At 43.6% G+C, this 23,699-nt stretch overlaps 1 protein-coding gene across 1 annotated transcript in view; it reads right to left on the bottom strand.

Annotated features, from left to right (window-relative positions):
* Positions 1-23,073, bottom strand: part of LOC144591362 (polyamine-transporting ATPase 13A3-like) — a gene marked incomplete at its 3' end in the record, with an annotated part of 44,932 nt that extends 21,859 nt beyond the window's left edge. The window contains exons 1-11 of the mRNA XM_078395582.1: positions 23,010-23,073; positions 22,341-22,426; positions 17,856-18,029; positions 17,070-17,261; positions 15,455-15,525; positions 14,871-14,951; positions 12,397-12,466; positions 9,198-9,332; positions 7,983-8,055; positions 5,568-5,699; positions 4,588-4,770 (exon numbers count right to left, since the gene is read on the bottom strand). Of these exons, the coding sequence (XP_078251708.1) occupies positions 4,588-4,770; positions 5,568-5,699; positions 7,983-8,055; positions 9,198-9,332; positions 12,397-12,466; positions 14,871-14,951; positions 15,455-15,525; positions 17,070-17,261; positions 17,856-18,029; positions 22,341-22,391 (1,162 nt within the window). The remainder of the gene's footprint in view (positions 1-4,587; positions 4,771-5,567; positions 5,700-7,982; positions 8,056-9,197; positions 9,333-12,396; positions 12,467-14,870; positions 14,952-15,454; positions 15,526-17,069; positions 17,262-17,855; positions 18,030-22,340; positions 22,427-23,009) is intronic.
* Positions 23,074-23,699: the final 626 nt, after the last annotated feature.

Raw genomic sequence — 23,699 nt, 5'->3', positions numbered from 1 at the left:
ACTTTCTGAAAGCACGTGTAAACATGCTGGTACAAGTACTAAAGTAGAATGTGATATATGCAACAGACATTAAATGTAAACAGTGGAACTGCATGGTCTTCCACAGGTTTAGGTGCAATCACACTGGAGTTCCGTGAGGATTAATAATAATAATAATAATGCATTACATTTATATAGCGCTTTTCAAACACTCAAAGACGCTTTACAGGGATTACTAGAACATAGAGAAGAAAATAAATAGATAAATAAGTAAACGAACAGAAAAAGGAGACAAGTAGAATGGCCCTATCTTTTCTCAGTGATGGAAAAATTTCAACTAGGTGAAAATTTTTGTGCATGGGTGAAACTTTTATATACATCCCCAACAGCTAGAATATTAACTAATCAAATGCTGTCATCTAAATTTCATTTAGCTAGGGGTTGTAGACAAGGATGTCCACTATCACCACTTTTATTTGCCCTAATTATAGAACCACTTGCTGAGAGTATTAGATCAAATTCACATATTTATGGCTACAACACTAAACATACAACCAATAAAATTTCTTTATATGCGGATGATGTATTAATATATATTACAAAGCCAGAAATTAGCATTCCGAATTTATTAAATCTCATAACTCAATTTGGTTCATTTTCAGGTTATAGAATTAACTGGTATAAAAGTGAAATTATGCCAATAATGGAGCATAATCCGGCCATACTTCAACAATTTCCTTTCAAAATTGCCTATGAAAAGTTTAAATATCTTGGAATTTACGTGACTAGGAAATATACTTCTTTATTTAAATCAAATTTTCCTCCTTTACTTGTTAAATTACACAGAAATATCCAATTTTGGAAAACACTTCCTATATCATTAGTTGGTCGTAGTAATGCTATAAAGATGATCTTTCTGCCACAGCTACTATACTTATTTCAAGCAATTCCGATCTACCTTCCAAAAAAGTTTTTTTTAAAAATTGATTCAATTGTTACTAATTTTATTTGGGACTACAAGACTCATAGAATAAATAAAAGACACTTATGTAAGTCTAAAATTAATGGAGGAATTGCTTTACCTAACTTTTTATTTTATTATTGGGCGGTTAATATTAAAAATATAACCTGCTGGTTGGATGATTCTGATCAACAACCGGATTGGTTAAAGATGGAGAAAGAGGATTGTTTACCATTCGATATTGGTGCGATCCTCTTAGCTCCAATAAATTTAAATAAAAAAACATATGGAGGTAATTCCATTATACATAGTGTTATCCGTACCTGGAAACAATTAAAGCTTACGTTAAAATTGAGTAAATTATCTGTTTTCCTTCCTATTGCGAATAATCCTTCTTTTAAACCGTCTGTCTTAGATAGAGGCTTTGCTCAATGGAAAAGTTATGGAATCAAAAGGGTGGGAGATCTTTATCATAAGGGAACTTTTCTTTCGTTTCAGGAGTTACAGCAGAAGTACGGATTACATGTTAATAATTATTTTAGATATTTACAACTTAGAGATTATGTAAAATCACACATGCAAGAATATAAGTTTAGAGGTCCAGAAATACTTGATGTATGCCTGAATCGACATTATAACTCAAATAAATTAATATCTTTTATTTACAATATTCTCCTTGACATTGACATTCCGTCATCAGAATCTTATAGACGAGCATGGGAGGACGAATTGAATCAAGTTATAATGCAAGATATATGGGATGAAAGTTTACAACATATACATCAATGTTCATTGAATACTAGACATTCCCTAATACAATTTAAAATAACACATAGATTACATTATTCGAAGACGAAATTAAATAGGATTTTTCCTAGTATCTCTCCTATGTGTGATAAATGTCAATTTCAAGAAGCTAATTTAACTCATATTTTCGTAACTTGTATAAAAATGCAAAACTTCTGGTTGGAGATTTTTAAAATAGTTTCTAAAGTTATTAATAAAAAATTAGATATGGACCCAAAATTAATTATATTAGGATTATCAGAACATACTACAAATTTTACAGTAAGTCAGGTACATTTTCTTGATTACAGTCTAATAACTGCGAAAAAACTAATACTTAAATTTTGGAAAAAACCAATAACCCCCACAATTAAAATGTGGACTATGGAAATGACAGAGACCCTGCATTTGGAAAAAATAAGGTTTGCCTTAATCGACAAACCTGAGTTATTTTTAAAAATATGGTCTCCATTTATTGAATTTTTAGAAAAGTAAATGGGCTTGGCACAGGACTAAAATAAAAAAAAAATTTAAATAAAAAGTTGAAACTTGAGTTGGGGGTTGGATGTACAGCTGTGGTTTTTGTCTCCCAGATCTACTCCCGTTAATTTTTATTGTTAGATCCTTTTTTCTTTTTTTTTAACCCTCTTACTCTCTCTCTCCCCAAGTTTATAGTTTTATATTTTTATTTTTACTTTCTCTCTTCAAAAATTTAAAAATTGAAGCTATGTAAGAACTTTGTAACAAATGTGTTTTTTCTTATTTCGATTTGTACATATGCTTTTCAAAAATAAAAAAAATAAAAAAAGAAAAAAAAAGAAAAAGGAGACAGAAGGTGAGGTGACGGTCAGTGGTTGAAGGCAGTGCTGAACAGGTGAGACTTCAGTGATGTTTTGAATGTGGTGAGTGAGGAGGAGTCTCTGACGGTTTGGGGTAGTGAGTTCCAGAGGGTGGGAGCAGCGATGGAGAAAGCCCTGTCCCCCCAGGATCTGAGTTTGGTCCGGATGGGGGGGGGGGACAGGAGGTTGGCAGCAGCAGAGTGGAGGGTGCAGGTGGGAGTGTGCCTGTGGAGGAGGTCAGTCAGGTAGGATGGGGCCAGGTTATGGAGGGCTTTGTAGGTCATGAGGAGGATTTTGTACTGGATTCTCTGGGGGATGGGGAGCAAGTGGAGCTTGTAAAGGACGGGGGTGATATGGTCACGGATCGGGGTGTGGGTGAGTAGACGGGCAGCGGAGTTTTGAATGTATTGAAGTTTACTGATGATTTTTGAGGGTGCGCCATAGAGGAGGCTGTTGCAGTAGTCCAGACGGGAGGTGATGAAGGCGTGGATGAGGGTTTCTGCAGCTGTGGAGGAGAGGGATGGACGGAGACGGGCGATGTTTTTGAGGTGGAAGAAGGCTGTCTTTGTGATGTGTTTGATGTGTTTGTCGAAGGAGAGGGTTTGATCAAAGATGATTCCAAGATTCCGGATGTGAGGGGAGGTGGATACTGGGAGACCATCAATATTGAGGATGAAGTTTTGGGTGGATTTGGTGAGCGTTTTTGGACCAATGATGATGATTTCAGATTTGTTGCAGTTGAGTTTGAGGAAATTTGATTGAAGCCAAGATTTTATTTCAGTGATGCAGTTTGTCAGTGTAGAGTATGTGATGGTGGAGATTGACTTGGTGGAGATGAGGAGCTGGATATCATCGGCGAAGCAGTGGATGTTGAGACCATGACGGCGGATTAATTGACCAAGGGGGAACAGGTAGAGGATGAAGAGGAGGGGGCCAAGGACTGAGCCTTGGGGGACACCTTGGGGGAGGGGAGCGGTGGGGGATTTACAGTTGTTAATGGAGATGAACTGGTGCCTGTCAGAGAGGTAAGATTTGATCCAGGATAGGGCTGTGCCGGTGATGTTAAAGGAGGTTTCAGAATGAGGAGAATGGAGTGATTTATGGTGTCAAAGGCGGCGCTGAGGTCAAGTAGGATGAGGATGTTGAGGTTGCCAGCGTCATAGGAGAGGAAAAGGTCGTTTGTGATTTTGAGGAGCGCAGTTTCAGTACTGTGGTTGGAGCGGAATCCGGATTGGAAAGTTTCATACAGGTTATTGGTAGAGAGGTGGTATTTGAGTTGAGAAGCTACAGCACGATCCAAAACTTTGGACAGAAAGGGTAGGTTGGAGATTGGTCTGAAGTTGTTTGGGGTGTCAGGGTTGAGACCAGGTTTTTTCAGAATGGGGGTGACAGCAGCAATTTTGAGGGATGGCGGGACGATGCCAGTGGACAGGGAGGAGTTTATTGTTGCAGTGATAAGTGGAGAGAGAGCAGGAAGGATTATACCTCAGCCATCAACATCCTTGCCCAGAATCCCACTGTGCTAAACTTGCTTCAGTATTGCTATTCAGATCTCACAGTAACATTGATCTCCAATTCTGTAATGTGAGCAATAGTCAGTGAGTGGTGAGTTAGCACATTGAGCTTGGATAGCGTCACAATGTAAATGTGCAATCACCGATGGTTTGTCAACAGCCTGCTGTCTACGCCTATGTGGTGCTCACATGGATCGGCCATTGAAAGCACACCTGTAGCCACAAGGATTCAAGGTAAAGGGGCAGGGTGTAGGTGAAAGTAGTGTGTGTCATGTTTGTGAAGAGGAAAGAAGGACTGGGCAAAGAGCCCACTTCACCCGTGTTTAGCCCACCACTTGAGGAAGCTGCACATCCAGCCGTGAATAATTCTGCCTCTTATTTCTATTTTTGAACAAATTATGTGTAAATCACAGAGTCATTCTGGAAAGTTTCAACTCTGAACGTATGCATGGTCACCATACACACTAAAGCAGGTTTGTAACAAATCTAGTTTGGAGACGCACTCTACCTGTTCTAACTACAAGAGCTTTGACACGTTCTCCGGAATAAAACCGTGTCTGGATGACTGTGGTGCCACAGAAGAGCGTGTGGCGTTTGTGATTTTCCGGGCAGTAGATTTCATCATCTTCTAGACCCTTCGAAGTCTTAATAGGATTTGGCAAACTGATTTTTGTTTGAGGAACACTTTCACCTTAATTAAAAACAAAAGCAGAGTCAGCGATGTGGCACATTTCAAGCCACCTCCAAATGGAATTATTAATGTAACGAGAGATGAGCTTTTCACTGACAATAAGCTAAACTCAAATACCTACGTGATAAAGGAAAGATAGAGCATGGAGTTATAGAGTGGTACAGTGTAGAAACAAGCCCTTCGGCCCAACTTGCTGACACCTGCAAACATGTCCTAGCTATACTAGCCCCACCTGCCTGCGTTTGGCCTGTACATTAATTAATAAATTACGTTAAAGAAAGATTAACGTAGGCTAATTGGCTTGGTATCATTGTAAATTATCCCTAGTTGGCGTAGGATAATGTTAGTGATCGCTGTTAGGGGATCGCTGGTCGGCACAGACTCGGTGGGCTGAAGGGCCTGTTTCCACGCTGTATCTCTAAACTAAACTTATACAGCAAGATCCAGTGAGTTACTGAACTCCAACACAGCTTGGATCAACGTAGCAACCAGCAAGATCACAACATGCAGGAGTTTCACTTGTGTTTAGCTACATGCCCGGAATACCACGGGAAATGCCACACCAACAAAATGCTCGGCATTTACCTTAACTGTGTTTTGGTTCAAGTATACCGAATGAATGAATATGATTTTCCTCGGGTGTTTATTTTCACCAGGGAATTTTACTGAATGAGCGTTTGGAGAAGGATGAATGCGAATACACTAAATGATACTGTTTTCTTTCATCCGCTATATTTAATTACCTCTAGAGGAGCCAAGGGCTTAAGAAGAAGATAAGAAGAAGAAGATTTAGTTACCTGTTAACATGCTTTCGTTAACAATGCAAGTGCCGCTCAGCAGTACGGAATCACACGGCATTACAGTCCCATTCGATGGAATGACTAATATATCACCAGGCACCAGATCTGTAGACAAAGCTTCTTCTATTTCTGAAAGGGGAGAGGAGATACAAAATAGATTATTTGTTTGACAAGTGGCCAACATTGTCCATTAAAATCTGAAAAGCAAAACAAATGACAGCAGATAAAACACCAGATGTGGTCTAGGCATTCTCCACTCTGCGTAAAAGACTTGCCCTGCACACATTTCCTGTAAACTTCACCCCCTCACCTTAAAGCACCCCCCCTGCTAGTGTTGAACACTTCCACCCTGGGAAGAAAGGTTCTGACTATCTATCCTATCTGTACCTCTTGTGATTGCATGTTCTTCAATCAGATCTCTCCTCAGCTTTACATATTCCAGAGGAAAGATTCTAAGGGGAGTAAGAGGCGACCATGGCTGACAAGTGAAGTCAAGGACAGTATAAAAATAAAAGAGAAGTATAACATAGCAAAGATGAGCGGGAAGCCAGAGGATTGGAAAATTTTAAAGATCAACAGAAGGTAACTAAAAAGGCAATACGGGGAGAAAAGATGAAGTATGAAGGTAAGTTAACAAGAATATAAAGGACGATAGTAAAAGCTTCTTTAGGTATGTGAAGAGAAAGAAAATTAGTTAAGACAAAAATCAGTTAAAGACAGAAACAGGAGAATTTATTATGGGGAACAAGGAAATGACAGACGAGTTGAACAGGTACTTTGGATCTGTCTTCACTAAGGAAGACACAAACAATCTCCCAGATGTTCTAGTGGCCAGAGATCCTAGGGTGACGGAGGAACTGAAAGAAATTCACATTAGTCAGGAAATGGTGTTGGGTAGACTGATGGGACTGAAGGCTGATAAATCCCCAGGGCCTGATGGTCTGCATCCCAGGGTACTTAAGGAAGTGGCTCTAGAAATTGTGGATGCATTGGTGATCATTTTTCAATGTTCTATAGATTCTGGATCAGTTCCTGTGGATTGAAGGGTAGCTAATGTTATCCCACTTTTCAAGAAAAGAGGGAGAGAGAAAGCAGGGAATTATTGACCAGTTAGCCTGACATAATTGGCGGGGAAGATGCTAGAGTCAATTATCAAGGATGTAATTTGGATAGCAGTAACAGGATCGGTCCAAGTCAGCATGGATTTACGAAGGGGAAATCATGCTTGACAAATCATCTGGAATTTTTTGAGGATGTAACAAGTAAAATGGACATGGGAGAGCCAATGGATGTAGTGTACCTGGACTTTCAGAAAACCTTTGATAAGGTTCCACACAGGAGATTAGTGGGCAAAAATTAATTCATCTGCCATGCATCTGCCCACTCACACAACCTGTCCAAGTCACCCTGCATCCTCATAGCATCCTCTTCACAGTTCACAGTTCACAGTTCACACTGCCACCCAGCTTTGTGTCATCTGCAAATTTGCTAATGTTACTTTTAATCCCTTCATCTAAATCATTAATGTATATTGTAAATAGCTGCGGTCCCAGCACTGAGCCTTGCGGTACCCCACTAGTCACTGCCTGCCATTCTGAGAGGGACCTGTTAATCCCAACTCTTCGTTTCCTGTCTGCCAACCAATTTTCTATCATGTCAATACCCTACCCCCAATACCATGTACTCTAAAATGGTTGCGCTATCATGTACCATTTTGGCTGAAGTTCAGGAACAAACAAACAAGAGTTTTAGTATATAGATAGATATAAAATTATTAAGGGATTGGGCATAGTTTCCGATGTTGGGGGAGTCCAGAATCAGGGGCCACAGTTTAAGAATAAGGGGTAGGCCATTTAGAACTGAGATAAGGAAAAACTTTTTCAGAGTAGTGAATTTGTGGAATTCTCTGCCTCCAGAAGGCAGTGGAGGCCGACTCACCAAATGCATTCAAAAGAGAGTTAGATAGAGCTCTTTGGGCTAGCAGAATCAAGGGATATGGGGAGAAGGCAGGTACAGATTACTGACTGTAAATGATCAGCCATGATCACAGTGAATGGCGGTGCTGGCTCGAAGGGCTGAATGGCCTTCTCTAACTAACATATTGTCTATGTTTCTGTTTCTATGTGAGTTTGGCCAACCTCCCCTGAAAGCTGACCGCCGCTGGCATTCTAGTAAACACCCCTCTGCAAAGGATGGAGGGAGATTTATTACCAAAGCACTTAATTTCCTTAAACTGGAAATAGACATGTTCTGACACGATCCAAAGGATTAGTTAAATTATCGAGTTTAAAAGATGAAAGTTAAAAAGTATAAATCCTGAGTACCGTCTCAAATTAATCATCAACAAATGTAGTTCAAGTTTCAGGGTTACTACAGAATCCTCATGCCTCAATAACTGAAACATTCACTTACCATTGTCCGCTCTGCAAATGGAAACTCTGACGGTACTGTGGGCCGCTACCATGTCATGTAACATAATGTATTGCTGCAAAACCAAGCAAATCAATTCACTAAAACACACCATATCATACATTTATAAATATATTACAAGCACACGGAAACATCACACATTATCTGGCAAGAATATAGATGATTTAGTTTAGTTTAGAGATACGACGCGGAAACAGGCCCTTCGGCCCACCGGGTCCGCACCGACCAGCACATTAACACTATCCTACACGCACTAGGGACAATGTATATATTTATGGAAAGCCAATTAACCTACAAACCTGCACGTCTTTGGAGTGTGGGAGGAAACCGAAGATCTTGGAGAAAAGCCACGCAGGTCACGGGGAGAACGTACAAACTCCGCACAGACAGCACCCGTAGTTGGGATCGAACACGGGTTTCTGGCGCTGTGAGGCAGTAGCTCTACCGCTACACCACCGTGTGTATATTAAGTTGGAAAGGGTGCAAAAGAGATTAATCGGGGTATTAGCTGAGCCTCTGGGCTGATGTTACCGGGAGAGGCCGCTGAGGGAGAGAGTTTATCTTTAGAGTGTAGTTGACTGAGGGGTGACCTTATTGAGGTGTGCAAGATCATGTGGGGCATGGATAAAGTGAACGCTCAGTCTCAAACAAACTCAGCTACAACTCTCCCTGCCAAGGCTCAACAATTACTTGGAGATGCCAAACGCATGTCAGAACCTTGGACATTCAGGAAGTTTAAATATAAACCAGACTGCTACAAATGATTCGGATGACAATTTTATATCATGTAACTTGCAATGCATTGCTCTGCTCCTCTATTAGAATGATGTTTTATGTAATTCAACATGTCAACGCCCACTTGTAAAGTAAATCACGCCGGTTGAGAAGGCTTTGCTAATCTGGACATGTCCTGACTACAAACAAATTCATTTACGATGATAGACACAGACTGCTGGAGTAACTCAGCGGGCAGGCAGCATCTCTGGAGAACATGGATAGGTGATGTTTCACAGAGTGCTGGAGTAACTCAGTGGGTCAGGCAGCATCTCTGGAGAACATGGATAGGTGACGTTTCAGAGTGCTGGAGTAACTCAGCGGGTCAGGCAGCATCTCTGGGGATCATGGATAGGTGACATTTTGGGCTGGGACCACAGATAATGCCGCTGACAGACGCTTACCAATGTGTTAATCTCTTACCTTTCTAACAGTATGTAGCGTGGTCACAATCGATATAATTGACATTATGATAATTGCCACACCATAATAATAATAGCCATTAAAACTCCAAACAGTTACACTAAATATTTGAAATATGTAGAAAGGATTGAGCACCTAAAAATGAAACAAAATGTGTATGTAAATTACACGCAGTCCACAACACACCTCTGGATTAACAGTCTTAAATTAACAAAACCTCAGATTTACATCTATAAGACTACATCATTTACACATATCCGATTGTGATAAATTCAGTTTAAGATGGACACAAAAAGCTGGAGTAACTCAGCGGGACAAGCTGCATCCCTGGAGAGAAGGAATGGGTGAAGAAGGGTCTCCTTCCCTCCAGAGATGCTGCCTGTCCCGCTGAGTTACTCTAGCTTTTTGTGTCTATCTTCGGTTTAAACCAGCATCTGCAGTTGCTTCTTACCAATTTAGTTTAGTTTAGAGATGCAGCGTGGAAACAGGCCCTTCGGCCCACCGAGTCCGCACCGACCAGTGATCCCCACACAATAACACTATCCTACACACACGAGGGACAATTTACACTTACACCAAGCCAATTAACCTACAAACCTGTACGTCTTTGGAGTGTGAGAGGAAACCGAAGATCTTGGAGTAAACCCAGGCAGTCAAATTCCGTGCAGACAGCACCTGTAGTCGGGATGGAACCTGGGTCTCTGGCGCTGTGAGGCAGCAACTCTACCGCTGCGCCACCGTGCCACCCGTGACAAAGTTAAAGGAGAATCTTGACCTGTGAAGTATGCAAAACCTCCAAAATGATGGAACGTTGAAAAGTGTTCAATTGTTCCCCCCCCCCCCCCCCCCCCAGTAATCAGTCACCAGAGGCAGGGTATTACCTCACTGGAACACAAGGCAGGGTATTACCTCACTAGAACACAAGCCCCCCCCCCAGTAATCAGTCACCAGAGGCAGGTATTACCCCACGGGGACACAAGGCAGGGTATTACCTCACTGGAACACAAGGCAGGGTATTACCTCACTGGAACACAAGGCAGGGTATTACCTCACTGGAACACAAGGGCCCCCCAGTAATCAGTCACCAGAGGCAGGTATTACCTCACTGGAACACAAGGCAGGGTATTACCTCACTGGAACACAAGGCAGGGTATTACCTCACTGGAACACAAGCCCCCCCCCCCCCCCAGTAATCAGTCACCAGAGGCAGGTATTACCCCACTGGAACACAAGGCAGGGTATTACCTCACTGGAACACAAGGCAGGGTATTACCTCACTGGAACACAAGGGCCCCCCAGTAATCAGTCACCAGAGGCAGGTATTACCTCACTGGAACACAAGGCAGGGTATTACCTCACTGGAACACAAGGCAGGGTATTACCTCACTGGAACACAAGGGCCCCCCAGTAATCAGTCACCAGAGGCAGGTATTACCTCACTGGAACACAAGGCAGGGTATTACCTCACTGGAACACAAGGCAGGGTATTACCTCACTGGAACACAAGGGCCCCCCAGTAATCAGTCACCAGAGGCAGGTATTACCTCACTGGAACACAAGGGTTTTGGCTTGTGAACCACAATCTGTTCTCGTTCATTGCCACAAATGGGGCAATAAGTTACATTAGAAATGTACATATGACTAATATTGAATACTTTTGCAATTTTTATCCACTTGGTGTAATGCAATCTTGTCTATTGTATGCAAAACAAAGAATTTCACTGTACCAAGCACATGTGACCATAATGTGACCAATGTTGGGTAGCGAGGCAGGAAATTCCCCAGAGAGATGGAACAGTGACTGAGATTCAGATGATAATTGTCGTGGGGGAGCATTCAGACAGGCTGTTGGATGAACGTTAAGATGCTGTGTGCGGCCAAACAGAATGCAAGTGGTAAAGGGTAGTCTAGTTCCAACCACTAACAGATGTCAGTGCAAGTGCATCAAGGGGAAACTAGTTGGGGGAGAGGTTTTTGCTTCCAGGGAGCTACAGAGGCCACCCATGTACTCCAAACCACAGTGGTCTCAGCCACGTCCACTGACAGCTCTGCTTGATGTCACGGAGAATGCTACTGTCTCAATTCATAAGTGATAGGAACAGAATTAGGCCATTCGGCCCATCAAGTCTACGCCAACATTCAATCATGGCTGATCTATCTTTCCCTTTAAACACCATTCTCCCACCCTCGCCTCATAACCCCCAACACCCTTAAACGAGAGCAAAGAGTGTTTAAACTAAACAAAATGATGCAATTTGTCCTTGCAGCAGCCCAACAGTTACTGGATTCAGACTGTTGAGGAATGAGACCACAGGTCTCCAGCCTCTGGTGACAGGTCCCTCCCCAAACAGGATGTCCAGAACGTGGAGAAACTTTAATAAAGAACTAGACCAAGTGGAACCGTTGGGCCCAACCTCTCCTGCATTGGTGCACACCCTCTCCTCCCCCCTCCCTCTCCTCCACCTCCTCCTCTCCTCCCTCCCCTCTCCTCTCCTCTCCTCTCCTCTCCTCTCCTCTCCTCTCCTCTCCTCCCTCCCCCCTCCTCCCCTCCCCCCTCCTTCCCCCAAGGAGATAGATTCAAACTTTAAATGTGAATAACTTTACAAATATAACACCGATTTCAATGAAACCTTCCATTAGCACCAAAGGGACGATGGTGAGTAAGGTGGGCCTAGAATTGTCACGCTATCGTGTACCGTTTTGGCTGTAGTTCAGGAACAAACAAATGAGAGTTTTAGTATACAGATAGTCAGCAAGAACCAAAGGCAATGGGACTGAGTTTTTAAAGGTTGGTTAAACTTCACTAAATAGCGTGCAGTGGTAAAGGGCATTAAAAATAACCGAGGAATTTAGAATAATGGGACGTCACTGAACATGAACTAAATAAATGACCATCCAAAAAAAACCCCAGCTTCACATGGAGAGGCATGAACACAGATTGCATTGCCCTGAGCAACTCAAATATAGTCTTCCAGGTGTCAGAAGAGAGGATGGTAATTTAATAAAAAAGATAATGAAGAAAGGCAGGGATAAATGGTGCAGCGGGTTAGTGAGCAGATTGACCTGATCTTGATACCGCAACTGAAACATCAGCTAAGTCTAACCTCTGCACCTTGACATAACAGGCAGTGAGTCGGGAGAGGGAAGAAACTGATCAATAGATATCAGCATTACGCTACCATTTTCTCAGAGTACTCACCTCATTAATTAATAGCTTAAATACAGAAGGGACTTTGACTTCAACTTCATTTGATCCGAAAAAGAGCTTGCTACACAGAAAAAATCAACAATATATTTAGTACAGGGAATGTCGAAAATAATAACTTAAAACAATTATCCATAAATACTCCAACCTTACAGTGACAATAGTCTATGTGGTCATGATGTATTCCATTTTATATTCACAATTATCTTGGATATTAAATGGATTTTTAAAAATATTGAATTGTACTTAATGAAGACTAGCTACTGTGCCACTCCGTGAGTTACTAAGTCACACATGTAAACTGGACAGCATGAATCAATCTCTGGGAACTGCCAAAGTGTTAGCAGTGGCACCTCCCAATCCTCATACAACATCTGTTAATCCAGAACAGGTAGATTACAATATGGGGAAATGTCACTGAGAACAAAAGCATGGTGTTTAAGATATCAGATAGTGACACATCACATCGCAAAGCACTCCAAGTGATTATTGGCCAGGATAGTGTGCTGGCCTGGGAGGAACACTCCGATCTTTCAATGTGATCAGAAATCAATTGAACAAAGCTCGTCGCAACACAGCCACACTGAGAACTCCACCTTCAGAAATGGTTCTGTTCTTCCAGCATGACCTGCTTATGACGCAATAAATGCTATTCCCTTGTTATGTAACATCTGTACACTGTAAATGGATCGATTGTAATCATGTATTGTCTTTCTGCTGACTGGTTAGCACACAAAATCTTTTCACTGTACACGTGACAATAAATAAACTAGACTGAACGGAAGCAGCAGGGAAGCATTGTTGCTTTCTGTTTTCCCCTTCATTCCTCAACTATTGCAGTTCCCTGTTGTGTGGAGGACGTGATATCATTGCAGTCGGTTTCTGCGTGAGAACCAGAAGCTCCTCGGCAAGTCAGTGGCTGGTCAGTGCAAGACAGGAATCACTCGGGAAAGTACACAGTTTCAGTTCCTACACTCACACATCAGATGGCTTCTAAATAATACATCGATCATTGTGAAACAGACTTTGCTAAATAAATATAAAACCATGTGGAATGTGAAGAAAAACAAAAAGCCATCCCAAGATAAGAATCTGAAGCGAGCACTGTTCCTGCAAAGCCAGGCAATTGTGGCAAATGCAGAAATGTAACTCAGCCAATGTGCACAAATCTGCAGGCATAGAATACTTCCTCCATTTACCATCGTAAATCAAATAACTTTAAAGGTGAAAGGAGATGTACGGGACAAGTTTTAATGCAGAAGGTGGTGGGTGCCTGGGGTGGTGGTGGAGGCACATATGCTAGTGACATTTAAGAGGCTTTTCGACAGGCTCATGGATATGCAGCGAATGGAGGGATATGGATTATGTTCAAGCAGAGCAAATTAGTGATTTAATTTGAAATCATGTTTGGCACAGACACTATGGGCCAAAGGGCCTGATCCTATGCTGTGATGTTGCAGGCTCAATATTCTCAATGTACTTCAGATCACACTTCAGTGTAAAGTTATCTTGTACATCGGTATGTGTACAGCTGCCCTCAGTGTCTTCCTGCATCCTCCAGGGGCTAGTGATGCATGGATCAGAGAGCCCTGCAGTCTTTTACAAATCTCACACTCGTGTTTGGAAGAGAAAATAAAATGTAATTTTATCAAATGGAATAAATATGTTTCAAAGTAGTTCATGAAAGTAACTGAAGAAGGGTCTCAACCCGAAATGGCACCCGCTCTTCTCTCCAGAGCTGCTGCCTGACCCGCTGAGTTACTCTAACACTCTGTGAAACGTCACCTATCCATGTTCTCCACAGATGCTGCCTGACCTGCTGAGTTACTCCAGCACTTTGTGTCTGCCTTCATGAAAGTAACGATCAGACTGTAACTTTTCATGGATTTCAGAGCATTAACCTGAAAGGTTAACTGATTCTCTCTCCACATGCTGGAGGGAATGTGGAGTGTTTGCAGCACGTTCTATTCCCAAGATCGGCAGAACCTTTGTACTCTGGGTTAACAAATAACACACTAAATGATGGACCTGTGAAATAATTAAAGGAAGTCAAATAAATTCCAAATAAATTCAGGTTGTTCATGAGAAAGATGAACCATTCAGAAGGGCAAATGAATTAACCAATTGATCAACACTTTACCAATAAGACACAGAGTGCTGGAGTAACTCAGAGGGTCAGGCAGCATCTGTGGAGAACATGGACAGGTGACGTTTCACAGAGTGCTGGAGTAACTCAGTGGGTCAGGCAGCATCTCTGGAGAACATCAATAATAGGCGACGTTTTGGGTCGGGACTCCTCAAGATATGCCTACTTTGAAGAAGTTCAACTCCTTTCTCTGGGTCTGAAGAAGGGTCCCGACCCAAAACTTCACCTATCTCTTTCTGCAGAGATGCTGCCTGTCCCGCTGAGTTATTCCAGCACTTTGTGTCTATCTTCGTTATAAACCAGCATCTGCACAATACTTTACCGATACTCCTGCAGATCTTTACTCAGCCCGTTACTGTAAAGCGTGTGTATGGCTGACCATGAAATGCCTTCGGTCAGACCCCTGAGAAATCAAAAGAGACAATCTCAGTTTTCAATAACAACAAAATCACATGCAATTTTGATATCGCAGGGAGTTAATATTTATGCAGTTATTCCAAAACTATTCAATTTGATCAAAAATTATAATTTACCCAAACAACTGAGATTCTTGTAATCTATGTAAATTATGTTGCCCATTTCTTTAGCCAGATGGTGGTGAATATGTGGAATTCAGTGCCACAGATGGTGGTGGAGGCCAAGTCATTGGGTATTTTTAAGGTACAGATTGATTGTAAGGGCTTCAAAGTTTACAGAGAGTCTGGCCGGTGTGGGCAAATAAGACCGACGGGCCTGTTTCCACACTGTATCACTCTATAACTTTATGAGAGAAGGCAGGAGAATGGGGGTGAGAAGGAATGATAGATCAGTCATGATTGAATGGCGGAGTAGACTCGATAGGTCAAATGGCCTAAATCTGCCATTTGTCTACGGCTTATGATCTTATCATTTAAAAGGTAAACTTACTTTAAATCTTTAAAGTTTTGTAAGTAGTTGTTCCAAAAGTACTTTACACTATGGTGTTCAAAGTAACGAACCTAAAAACAAAACAAGAATATTGCAATACATTGTGTATGCAAGCAAAGAATTCCACTTGTCACATGAAAATAAAGTATTCCTATCCCCAATTAAATTTAACCAAGTATCAAAGTGAATGACGCCATTATTGGCTGGTATGAATCTTCCCCCCATCGACGAACTGCATACTCCAACCTTCCCCCAACTACGAACTGCACACTGCAAGGGCCAGGAAGCGAGCGGGCAAGGTCATCTCAGGACCTCTCACCCTGGCCACAAACTCTTTGAAGCACTTCCCTCTGGAAGGCGACTCCAGACTGTCAAAGCAGCCACAGCCAGACATAAACACAGCTTTTTTCCACGAGCAGTAGCTCTACTCAACAGTCAAAAGTCTATCGCCTCCTTTTGCTCTGGTATTTTATTTAATTCTTCACTTGTTAACTTATAATGTTATATTTTTAATTGTCTACTGTATGTCGTGTTGTTACTTGCGAGCAAAGCACCAAGGCAAATTCCTTCTATGTGTACATACTTGGCTAATAAGTATAAGAAAGTAACTGCAGATGCTGGTACAAATCGATGGTATTTATTCACAAAATGCTGGAGTAACTCAGCAGGTCAGGCAGCATCTCGGGAGAGAAGGAATGGGTGACGTTTTGGGTCGAGACCCTTCTTCAGACTGAAGAAGGGTCTCGACCCGAAACGTCACCCATTCCTTCTCGGGAGGAATGGGTGACATTTTGGGTCGAGACCCTTCTTCAGACTGAAGAAGGGTCTCGACCCGAAACGTCACCCATTCCTTCTCTCCCGAGATGCTGCCTGACCTGCTGAGTTACTCCAGCATTTTGTGAATAAATACTTGGCTAATAAAATTTATTCAATTCAATTCAATTCAAACGGTCAAGGTATGAAAGAAAGAAAATCAAGTTTTCTCATTGGACACACAAGGATAAAATTCATAAAGAAGGAATAAATGTCCAAAAACTCTTTGCTACTGGCTGACAAATCAAGAGGGCAGACTCAGGAGTTCCACGTAAATAAAAACGAGGATGAATAGTAGATTGTCCCCAATCCCCCAGCACCCAAAAGGATTATTACAATACCAACTATAATATTAACCAGCATCTGCACTTCCTTGCTTCAACTATTACAATACGACTGAAGCAGATAGTATACCATGATGTAACGTAGAACTAGGCAAGCAGAAGAATAAGAGGGTGGTGAATCTGTGGAACTCATTGCCACAGAGGGCAGTGGAGGCCAAGTCAGTGGATATTTTTAAGGCAGAGATAGACAAATTCTTGATTAGGACGGGTGTCAAGGGTTATGGGGAGATGGCAGGAAAATGGGATGAGGAGGCAGAGATCAGCCATGATTGAATGGCGGAGTAGAATCGGTGGGCCGAATGGCCAAATCCTAATCTGATAGCTTGTGAACTTGTGAATACAGGAAAAGGGGATTTATGATGAGAGCAGATAACATTAGTTAGAAAGCTAACAGCAGCATGTTCCCTGGGGAAACTGGCTCTTTTAAGTTTGAAGAAGGCAGTTCTACAATTTCTTACCATCAATGCTTCTTTTGCTGATATTTTCCTGAGAAGCTTCTTCTTGCTGTGTTCAACATGATGCTGACCTGTGCACATTTCTTCATCGTTTTTCACTGACTTACTGATTTGGGATTCGGAATTTTCCATGGGGTCAGTACCGGTGGCTAATAACGTGTAAACTTTTGCACGGAACCAAGTCCTAAATTCATCCTGAAACAAAGGAAATTAATATTCCCCAAATAGCTGTGCTAAACTCTCAACCGTGGGCAAACATCAACGTTAGCAATCTTCAATGTTTAAAAAAAATGCATCTGAAAAAAACATCATATTTTATATGGTGGTGCAGTGGTAGAGTTGCTGCCTGACAACGCCAGAGACCCCGGCTCCATCCTGACTACGGGTGCCGTCCGTACAGAGTTTGTACGTTCTCCCTGTGACCTGCGTGGGTTTTTTCTTGGGAGTGCTTTGGTTTCCTCCCGTACAGGTTTGAAGGTTAATTGGCTTGGTATAATTGTAAATTGTCCCTAGTATGTGTAGTGTGTGGGGATCGCTGGTCGGCGCGGACATGGTGGGCAGAAGGGCCTGTTTCTCTGCTGGTTTTGTAAACTAATTTCAAGCACAACAGACCAGGAACTTGAAGAGGAAGAGACGACCGACGCATGAATCACGATGTTGCTGGCAGCTTCTGGCCAAATGGCACCACTTCATGATTAGCTTCATGGATAAATCAATTTAGTTTTGTGATGCTACTGCGAATATATATATGAAAGTGATGGAAGAATGTTTTATCATGTCAATACTTACCGTGGTTCTCAGCAGCACTATCTGAGCCTCTTTGAGGGATGTCTGGGTGCAGGTTGCTTTTATACTCCACTCAGGCATCCAGTAAAGCAGGAGGAGAAGGGAACCACCAGAGCAGACAACCCCAACAACAATCAGAACCAACTTCCACAGACATCGTTTATAACCGTAGATCTCCTGCAACAAACAGGCAGCATCATTAGTTGGGAATGAGACTCTTTGTTGCCCAGACAGTGCAATGTATTTAAACAAAAAAAAAAAAATGCTGGAAGAACTCAGCAGGTCTGGCAACATCTGTGGAGGAGATTGGAGGTAAGCAGATCTTTTTTTAGAGAAAGTGGTTCATGTCACTCGGTGTGAAATTCCCAGCTTCACTCTGAAGACATTTTGTTTTCTCCTCGAATGCTTTCACTTTAACCTTTATTACACAGAATGCTCCTTCCAACGTTTCTAAATTAGGGGCATAAGGAATTGCTGAGTAGCCAAAGCAAAAGGCCCATCAGTTTCCATGGCACTGCTTTGTAAACAGGTTCTTTCCAGGATCCTGAACAATACTATCCTTCAGCCAGATTCCAGACTGCTATGTCACTGTTATAATACAGCTACTTACAGGAGCTTGTTGTGTAGAGTCACTGCTGTGTGTTCATTACAGGAACTCCATTAAGCTACAACACACTTTGAGCTGGCATCAGGTCATGCAAGAGTTTATATAAGCACATAAGCTGCGGCTTGCCTGCAGTCCGTCTGTCTTTTGTGTTTTTTGTTGTTTTTGTCTGAATTGTAGTTTAATATGATGTAGTGTTGTATGTTATGTTTTGGGTGGGGTGGGGGGGTGGGAGGGAACGGGAACTGTAACATTCTCTCTCCAGAACGGAGACGTGACCTTTGTTCTGTGTCGTGTCTCCGTTCCCGTTGCGGCCTACCACCGGCCATTCACCTGGGAACACCTGGGGCTCTGGTTCGCAGAGCCCGCGGCGCGGACTCACCACCTGCGGCGCTGGCTGCCTGCGGATGTTGCGGGCGCGGCTGCGACTCGTCTCCGGAGGCTCCGGCGCGGGCCGCGTGGACGTCGGAAGCCCGCAGACCCCTGGGTGGGGGCCGACATCGGGAGCTCCGGCAACGGCAGAGGCAGCGTGTTCGCCCGCCCCGAATCGCGGGGCTTGGGTCGGCCCGCCACGGACCTTTCACCGTCCGGCGCGGCCTGAAATAGGCCGTTGACCTTTCACCGCCCAGCGGCGGCTTCAATATCGGGAGCCCCGACCGCCCCGACGTGGCAATCCAACAGCCTGACCGCGGGACAAGACGGCAGGGAAGAGAAAAATACATTTTGGCCTTCCATCACAGTGAGGAGGGACTGGAGGAGACTCACTGTGATGGATGTTTCTTTTTGTTTGGTGTTAGTTGTGATTGTATGTGTTATTGCATTTTTATTGATTAATCTTATTGGTCTTATTGTTCAACTGCGGGTAATGTTTCATTTTACTACACATTTATGTGTATGTAACAAATAAACGACTATTGACTATTGACTATTGACATCACACCTAAAAGCCTGAACAACTTTGGTGCAAGGAAATGAATTGCTTCAGTAAATGAACAGATGGACACGATGTCATCTTCCCGACAGTGGAGCTGCGGCTGTGGACTGGGAACGCGGCTGGAGGCCTTTATTGACGCGCCGCGGTCTCAATGCCTTCCGGATCGCCGTGTAGAAGCCCAGGTTGGGGCCCCGTGGGTCAGAGTCCGGGTCGGGGGAGCGGCCGACGGAGCCCAAGGCTGGGTCCCGGGTTGGCACCACAGAGGCGTGAAGTGGGGTATCGACAGCCGTGAGGCCTCAGCGGCGGTGAAGAGGCAACAGTGGTGAAGTCTCGTGACGATTGGGCCTCGGCAGCGGTGAAGCCTCGCGACGATGAAGCCTCGTGACGATTGGGCCTCGGCGGTGAAGCCTCGTGACGATTGGGCCTCGACGGTGAAGCCTCGTGACGATTGGGCCTCGGCAGCGGTGAAGCCTCGTGACGATTGGGCCTCGGCGGTGAAGCCTCGTGACGATTGGGCCTCGGCAGCGGTGTAGCCTCGTGACAATTGGGCCTCGGCAGCGGCGAAGCCTCGTGACGATTGGGCCTCGGCGGTGAAGCCTCGTGGCGATTGGGCCTCGGCGGTGAAGCCTCATGACGATTGGGCCTCGGCAGTGAAGCCTCGTGACGATTGGGCCTTGGTGGTGAAGTCGCATGACGATTGGGCCTCGGCAGTGAAGCCTCGTGACGATTGGGCCTCGGCAGTGAAGCCTCGTGATGATTGGGCCTCGGCGGTGAAGCCTCGTGACGATTGGGCCTCGGCGGCGGTGAAGCGGCGACAGCGGTGAAGCCTCGTGACGATTGGGCCGCGGCAGTGAAGCTTCGCGACGATTGGGCCTCGGCCGTGGTGAAACCTCGTGGCAACGTCGATGCTTCGCGGGTCGACCCGCAGTCGGCAGTCAATGACAGTGTGGAGGACCACCGTGAGGGGGGGGAGAGGGGAAGAACAATGGGGGACCTGGCATGGGGGGACCGCCGTGAGGGGGGAGGGGGAAGAACAAAAGGAGGAGCTGGCCTGCTTTGTAACTTTGTCAGCACGTAGGTGGCTGCTATTTGTATACATTGGGTATGCAGCAAAGAATCTCAGTGCCAGGTCACATGTGACAATAAAGTATTCCATTCCAAATGCAACATATCGTTACAATAATGCAAGTGTAGATTTAATTCAATTTCCTTCAAATACAGTGCATTTCCTGGATGTCGTGAATTGAAATTCTCATTTTGCCTCAGAGACTAACTCAGATTTTAACACTGCATTTCCAATCATAGCTGAACAGCTAAACTGAAGCAGCGTGATTCTGACTTATGGCTCAGCTATACCCCAGCTGATGACACTCAAGTCCAATGTCAGCTACTTCAAGCAAACATTTGATCTGATCTATCTCTGAAGCAGAGGCTAATACAGACAGACAGGTAAAACAGAATGTCTAGTTTAGCTATTTCAAGTTCCTTAACTACAGTACATTCCGAAAGTATTCAGACCCCTTCACCTTTTCCACATGTTGTAACTTTACAGCCTTATTTTAAAATGGATTAAATTCATTTTTGTTATCATCAATCTACACAATACCCCATAATAAGAAGGGAAAACAGGTGTCTAGAAATTTTTGCAAAGTAATTAAAAAGAAATAACTGAAATATCACATTTACTTAAGTATTCAGACCCTTTACTCAGTACTTTGTTGAGGCACCTTTGGCAGCGATTACAGCTTCAGGTTTTCTTGGGTATGACGCTACAAGCTTGGCATACTTGTATTTGTGTAACTTCTCCCATTCTTCTCTGCAGATCCTCTCAAGCTGTCAGGTTGGATGGGGAGCGTCGATGCACAGCTGTTTTCAGGTCCCTCCAGAGATGTTCGATCGGGTTCAAGTCCGGGCTCTGGCTGGGCCACTCAAGGATATTCACAGACTTGGCACGAAGCCACTCCTGCATTGTCTTGGCTGTGTGCTTAGGGTCTTTGTCCTGTTGGAAGGTGAACCTCCACCCCGGTCTGAGGTCCAGAACACTCTGGAGCAGGTTTTCATCAAGGATCTCTCTGGACTTTGCTCCGTTCATCTTTCCCTCGATCCTGGCTAGTCTCCCAGTTCCTGCCGCTAAAAAACATCCCCACAGCATGATGCTGCCACCACCAAGCTTCACCGTAGGTATGGTATTGGCCAGGTGATGAGCGGTGCCGCTTGGCATTCAGGCCAAAGAGTTCAATATTGGTTTCATCAGACCAGGAAATCTTGTTTCTCACAGTCCCAGAGTTCTTTAGGTGCCTTTTGGCAAACTCCAAGCGGGCTGTCATGTGCCTTTTACTGAGGAGTGGCTTCCGTCTGGCCACTCTACCATAAAGGCCTGACTGGTGGAGTGCTGCAGATATAGTTTCCTTCTGGAAGGTTCTCCCATTTTCACAGAGGAATTCTGGAGCTCTGTCAGTGACCATTGGGTTCTTGGTCACCTCCTTGACCAAGGCCCTTCTCCCCCAATTGTTCTGTTTGGCCAGGCGGCCAGCTCTATGAAGAGTCCTGGTGGTTCCAAAGTTCTTCCATTTAAGAATGACAGAGGCCACTGTGCTCTTCGGGATCTGCAATGCTGCAGAAATTGTTTTATACCCTTCCCCAGATCTGTGACTCGACACAATCCTGTCTCGGAGGTCTACGGACAATTCCTTCGTCTTCATGGCTTAGTTTTTGCTCTGACGTGCACTGTCAACTGTGGAACCTTATATAGACAGGTGTGTGCTTTCCAAATCATGTCCAATCAATTTAATTTACCACTGGTGGACAATCAAGTTATACATACATTTTAAATATTTTACAGCAAAAATGCAATGTATCGTCCATTTTTATATAAAAGGTGGTGAAAGGGAGATGGGTTAAAGGAAAAAAAGCAGAATCAGAAAGGTGGCAATCTGGCAGGTTATTTTACCATCTCATCTTCACTTTCCTTGTTGACATAATGCTTCTCTTCTTTCTCCATTTTGCCCCACAAATCCAGCTTCTCTCATTTGATAACTGCTGGAAGAACAAAAAATATTTAGCAAATTAACAATGCAGGTTTAGCATGACACATTATAATGTACAACCGTAATAGCTCTGTCTATGATAATTTTATATTTCACACCAGTTTTAAGAACTATCGTATTATCACTTAAACTGTAGTTTAATCTTTTATAATCAAATCAATTCACTGCAGACTATAATACCACCAAACAGGTTGCAATTATGCAAATAATCATATATTTCTCCAGTCATTTTTTGAGACGCATCTAGACAGTGAAATATAAAATGAAATGTTTTTTTTTCAATTTGGTAAAATATCTTTAAATGCAATCGAGCCATAGAATTCTCAGGTTACAGCATGAGATTCAGCCATTCGGCCCATTGTGCCCATGCTTACTGTCTACAAGCACAACTCTCTAGTTCTACTCATTGGGCCAATCTTCAAGTCCGTACAATACATCTACTAATTTCTTCTTGATGCCCACAATTAGATCTGCCTCCATGCATCTCCAGGTGGTGTACTCCAGATTCTAACCAAACTGTTGTCCTCATCATTCTTAATGCTCTTCCCTTGACCTTCCACGTGAGGCCTCACCTGGGGAATAGCCTCTGCTGATCCATCCTGTGCAGGTCCATTAGTGTTTCATATACTTCAATCAAATCCCCCTCAACCTCGCAGGGGAGCCGGGTTCAGCAGCATCTCTTCCAACCTATTGCACTCAGCACGTTGGAATGGTTAGCAACCGGGAGATCAGCAACAACAACCGTCGGCACAGCAAATGTTTCACCAAACACTCGCGCTCTGTCCGTCCGCCAAGATCTGCTGGATCTCCCGGTTGCTAACCATTTCAACTCCCGTTGAGTTACTCCAGCAATCTGTGTCTTTGAATTGCTGCCGTGTTCCTGATGCTGCCAGATACCACAACAAATATCATACGTAGCCATGAGGACTGCCTTTTTGATCACTCTCTGTCCCCTGCCAGAAAGCCCTTCTCCAGGTCCAAGTACAGCCACCTTTTCCCAAACTTCCTTTCACAAGTCGATCGCCCATTGGGCTGTAATTGGCTCCTACCTCATTTCAATGCGACAAAGTTCATCTCTACTTCTGTAGACATGATTTGTAACCCTATAGTTTCACATCTGCCCTGTTTCTTATACATACACACGGGTCAAAAGATTTTACCAAACAGATTGTGAATATAAAGACATCATTCCTCTGTACGTAAATACACAAAATGATGGAGTAACTCAGCGGGAACAGGCAGCATCTCTGGAGGAAAGTAAT

The sequence above is a fragment of the Rhinoraja longicauda genome, unplaced genomic scaffold, assembly GCF_053455715.1.
Source record: "Rhinoraja longicauda isolate Sanriku21f unplaced genomic scaffold, sRhiLon1.1 Scf000909, whole genome shotgun sequence".
In the NCBI taxonomy this organism is placed as follows: domain Eukaryota; kingdom Metazoa; phylum Chordata; class Chondrichthyes; order Rajiformes; family Arhynchobatidae; genus Rhinoraja; species Rhinoraja longicauda.
Note: the sequence above shows the minus strand (reverse complement) of the source record. Positions and strands in the feature narration are given on the sequence as shown.